The sequence below is a fragment of the Triticum urartu genome, chromosome 1A (genome assembly GCF_056163025.1).
Source record: "Triticum urartu cultivar PI428250 chromosome 1A, HENAU_Tu73, whole genome shotgun sequence".
Lineage (NCBI taxonomy): Eukaryota > Viridiplantae > Streptophyta > Magnoliopsida > Poales > Poaceae > Triticum > Triticum urartu.
In genome coordinates, this window is record NC_141873.1 from 508,957,739 (window position 1) to 508,962,812 (window position 5,074).

The window sequence follows — 5,074 nt, forward strand, 5'->3', positions numbered from 1 at the left end:
CTACACCTTATGGTCGGTATGGAAGGAGTGAAACAGGCGAGTTTTCACCGGTATTTGTTTGACGCATACAGAGGTTGCCATCCTGGCCTTGGAGGCAATTAAACAACGCGCATTGGCGTTTGCCGGAGCTACCGAGGGGATTGGCTAATTTAGTTTAGGGTTAGTACCGTGTTCTGGTGGTTTTTATGCCGCGTTCCCTAAAAATGTGCGCCTCTCTGTACATCGCATTTCTCGCTTTCCTTCTATAAAGAAAAGGCAGTGCTTCCGCGGGTTTCTCAAGAAAAAAAAAGTTGAATTCCCTAGTCCCGCATGAGCCGAGGACGAAATATCGGTTGTTTCAGAATCACATTAAACATTGAACCGTAAGTTGGACCATACTGTGAACAGACTTTGTATCTTGGTGATTTGTAGAAGGCTACTTCTTGTCTGAACAATACAGGCTAACTTGCAGAGTTTTTTCCTTCAAACCATGCAGGAAGACTGCACGTGAATATATAGATGAAAAACAAAGGTTCCAAACGACAATTACAGCAGTTGTTAAGCGTGAGAAAGATCAGAGAAGAGAAAGAGAGCAGAAACTGGTCCAAAGCAGAACAAACACGCAAGAAAAACGACCGCAGGGACAGTAAATCTACGCGTACAGCGCGAGAGTGCGCCACAGTCCACCGCGATCACTTGTATCAATGGCAGTGATATGATAATACTATGAAACGCAAAATCCACTTACAAACTTTACAACCGGTTCAATCAAAGCCATAATAATTAACATAACAATGCCCACATCACACATCAAACTTAAGCTCCACAGATACAGATAGCAGCAGCAGCAGCAACACACCACCAGTGATCAGGTGATCAATGATCATGCACTCAGGCGGAGGAGCCCTTGAGCTTCTTGGCGATGCCGGCGAAGTACTTGCCCTGGTGGAAGGCGTGCTCCAGCTCCATCTCCGACGGCCACCGCGACCCGTCCCCCGCGAACGTGCCGGCGCCGTACGGGCTGCCGCCCTGCACCTTGTCCATGTCGAACATCTTGGCGCCGAACGTGTACCCCACCGGCACGAACACCATGCCGTGGTGGGTCAGCTGGGTCACCGCCGTCAGCGGCGTCGTCTCCTGCCCGCCGCCCTGCGTGCCCGTGCTGAAGAACACGCCCGCCGGCTTGCCCGCCAGGCTCTGCTCCCTCCACAGCCCGCCCGTCGCGTCGAAGAACGCCTTCATCTGCGCCGCCATCATGCCGAACCTCGTCGGGAACCCGAACAGGACGCCGTCCGCCTCCGCCAGCTCCTGCGGGGAGATCACCGGCACGTCGGTCTTGGGCGGGGCGCCCATCTTGCCAAGGACTTCCTCGTTCAGGATCTCAGGGACCTTTAATACGATGGTGAGCAAAGATGCATGTGTGAATTCATTTCATGAAATCTTTCTCTACACACACTAGATAGTTCTCGAGCCTGACGAGCAGAGCATCACAGTGGGAGCTTGCACACTGTTGTCAACTGATAAACAGGGTTGCTGAGACTGACCTGCCACACTTTAACCTCCACGCCTTCGACAGATGAAGCACCTTTCTTGATCTCATCAGCTAGCTTAGCAACATGACCATACATGGAGTAGTACCTGTCAAAAATTGGTGATGATTTTACATCTTACTTTTTATTGACGTGCAAGAAGCAAGACACAATGATATATCTTGTCCCATAAACATCAACCGCTACTGCTTTTTGTTTACGCGTGTTTCAGATAACTTAAGGAAACACGCTAGGCTGACAAAAGGAATAAAGGAGATCATGAACCAACTAGTGTGTTACGCACGGCACTAATGTTCATCAATTAACGAACTATGTAAGACACCTGTGTCGAGAACTTCGCACCAGTATATTATATAACTACTTCACCTAAACTTATGGCTGTAAGTTCTATATCTGGTGATTGGTGAAAAGAGTTTGCCCCCACAGCCACTAAGAAAACAAAGTAATCATGTACAGGCAAAACAATAAGTTTGAAAATGATATCAAAATGTCACGAAGGGTTTGGGGCAAACTGTCAATCAAAGGTCTAATTAGAATAACCCAGGTGTTTCCCATCTTTTATCTAAAGGCTTCTAGAGGCTTACTTTTTGGTAGTTGGGCAATCCCATTCAGCAAGCAAAATTTTAAAGCATGGCCCAATTATAGACAGTGATAGGGTGATACAGGTTAGTTATGTGCTTATGGTTTCTGATAGATGTGACTTGAAAGAAAGACGAGTGATGCGAATTGATAGAGAAACGCTGCTTGCCAATAGCAGGATGCATCCATTGCATCGAGTACTGAACACTCAAAGATGCTTGAAGACACTACTAGGTTGAATCTGACCAGGAGTGACATTCTTCAAATGCTGATGTGAGTTCTCACACTTTACGGATTACTTGTATTGCATTCCAATATTCAGAAGGCCAGTGGACTTGCTCATACTTTTTCGATAATAATTATGCACTGGTTACTTTTGTGCTTCAGATAAGCTTTTATTGAGACAGGCATAATTGTGGAAAAGCTAAAAGTCCATGTTGGTGGTGTTGACACTAGGAAACAATAAGATTGAACACTGCTACAAGCAAAGATCCATCACAGGAGACAGTGGGGTTGTAGTGGAAAATCCACATCAAAAGAAAATGGCCTTTTAATTGCTGTGCTGCAACTGACAAAATTGCATATGTAAGCTGAAAGAAGGCCACCAAAATTTTAATCAGCAGACTATTTTTAATAAACGGATTCTTTTAATAAGAAAACACACCATTTAAAAAAGAAGGAAGAAACTCAGAGATTTATTTTAAAACGAGAGAAGGCGTAAACGACAAGTTGATTAAACATTTAGGCCAGTTCTCACCTAATACACAAGTTCCACATAGCACAAAACAAATTAGATTTGCATCACACTGATGTATATATGATTTCCATCCTATTTAAAGCACAATAGATTCCATTCCATATTTTTTTAAAGGAGCTGTGGTCTGTCATATAATATGATATACATCGCACTGGAAACCTGAGCATCATATGCAGCCATGACCCATGAGTAGCTATCCCTATTAGTTGGTGGGAACAGGGTAAATGGTAAAGACATACTACTAGCATATTCTGCTATGAAATTCATATAGGAAACGTAGCCCAAAGCAACAACCAAACTAGGGACAGTCAACAACCTAGGTGATGTTCTTCAGAAAGATGGCAATCAAGGCGTTGTTGACTGCACCCACTGCCACTGGTAACGGAAATTGCTTCGAGAAGTCACCGATGCCTGCCGGTGCGGCGGATACTTCAGAGGTGCGCGTTTCACACGACAGGGAGGAAAAAATTCAGATAAAGGGGGACAGCGCAGGATTACTAGTGCAGGATCAGGTCCCAGTCCATATCCGGCATCGATCCCATCACGGACCACCACCAGACCCACCACCGATTAAATCCATGATTGATGATGCCCCCATACATACAGCTAATAATCGAGCACAGGTTATCTGCGACTCTGAAGCCTGAACCCTCACCCCACCACTCGTTTCAGTTCACTGAACCTGGACTGAACCCTGACGCGAATGATCAAAACTACTACAAGAACCGCTCTAGATGGAGGCGTCGACGGGCGGAGGGCCTCCCGAAGAAGAATTGTGCACTGATGGTCCGTGATTGCCGAATTTAAAAAAAAAATCTAGGCAGAATCATCGACTGTCTGAATTAACAACGTCTAGAAATTCAGTTCCATAGCACGCACGAGTGTGAATGAATTGTAATGGGGGGCAGCGAAATTAAAGAGATAGTGCTACTGGCAGGGAGGGAGCGGGTGCTTACACGACGTAGACCTTGACCGCCATGGGAGGCGCGGCGGAGCTCCGCGGATCTGAGATCTGGTGGGGGGAGGAGGAGGAGGAGGACGGCTCCGGTTGTTTAATGGGTTGGAGATGGAATGGAGGGGAGGGGAGGCAGTGGGCAGTGGGAGAGGAGGGGAAGGGAGGCCGGGAGCATTTATAGGCCGGCCGGGACGGGGTTGCCGTGCCGGTTGACCTCCGAGGTGTGGTGTGGTGAGGTCCCAACCAACTACAGCTCCTGCCAAGCGGATCCGGGCACTGCCACTGCCACTTGTGCGTGTGAGTGACCGCTGCAGCGTCACGTGCTGCTCATCCCTGGCCTCTGAATTGTTTTTCCTTTTTATTTTGGACAGCAGGCCTCAAACTTTTTTTCATGTTATTTTTCTGGGAAACCTTATTATATTTGCAGCGAGTAGAAATATTTCTAGTACTCTCTTCACCATCGTATTGTGATCGTCTTTTTTAATTTGGACCGTCTCTGAGAACTTTGCCTCCTCATCCCTCTGAGTGTTCGGCAGGTCCATCCGTGGTCCTAAATTATTCATTTTTCGCCAGCCGGACTCAAATGTTATTTCTATTCTCTGCTCATTCAGCGTATGATGAATTAATGATTGTAGAGTTGGTATTTTTGAAAAAAAGGAAAAAATGTAGAGTTGGTAAATCTTCTTGAGTCTAGTCAAATGTCAAATGATCTTCCCCTGAAGAAATTTTTTCCCTGTCAAAACCCCATATCCAATCCAGTATACGAGGTGTCTTTGGCGGGTGTGCGTCCATGGCTGAGATATCATAATTTGTTTGTTTTGTTCGTTCGTTTGTGGTAGAAGATAGGATATGCATGTACGCATCCTTATTATATAAGAGAAACCTCTTTTGTCTTTTAGTTTGTACTAAAAGATAGGATGTGCATGTAAGCATCCATAGTTACACCCCACAAAAAAAACACATAGTTACAATATCATGTAATAACAGTGGCGAAGCTAGAAAATAATCCAATCCAACATACAATGTATCTTAGGTGGAGTCGAAAAAAAAACGTACTCTTTGGTGGATGCGTGTCCATGGCTAAGATATCATAATTTGTTTGTTTTTTTTGTTTGTTTGTTTGTGGTAGAAGATAGGATATACATGTAAGCATCCTTATTATCTAAGAGAAACCATGGATTGATTGTTTTGTCTTTTAGTTTGTACTAAAAGATAGAATGTGCACGTAAGTATCCATAGTTACACCTCGCAAAA

General features: G+C 45.2%; 1 protein-coding gene across 1 annotated transcript; it reads right to left on the reverse strand.

The window, feature by feature from the left end:
* Nucleotides 1–675: 675 nt before the first annotated feature.
* Nucleotides 676–3,990, reverse strand: LOC125529348 (NAD(P)H dehydrogenase (quinone) FQR1). Its single transcript, XM_087527404.1, has 3 exons — nucleotides 3,822–3,990; nucleotides 1,524–1,617; nucleotides 676–1,368 (listed from the first exon to the last, which is right to left on the reverse strand). The coding sequence occupies exons 1-3, from the start codon at nucleotides 3,842–3,844 to the stop codon at nucleotides 871–873; spliced, it is 615 nt and encodes a 204-aa protein (XP_087383530.1). The 5' UTR covers nucleotides 3,845–3,990; the 3' UTR covers nucleotides 676–870.
* Between the last annotated feature and the right edge of the window lie 1,084 nt (nucleotides 3,991–5,074).

What these genes read in the sequence shown, in the direction of transcription:
- LOC125529348 (XM_087527404.1), bottom strand. Translation starts at nt 3,844, where the DNA reads ATGGCGGTCAAGGTCTACGTCGT. An exon ending in GCGGTCAAGGTCTACGTCGT is followed by an intron (nt 1,618 to 3,821) that starts GTAAGCACCCGC and finishes AATTTTTGACAG; the next exon opens with GTACTACTCCATGTATGGTC. An exon ending in TGGAGGTTAAAGTGTGGCAG is followed by an intron (nt 1,369 to 1,523) that starts GTCAGTCTCAGC and finishes ATCGTATTAAAG; the next exon opens with GTCCCTGAGATCCTGAACGA.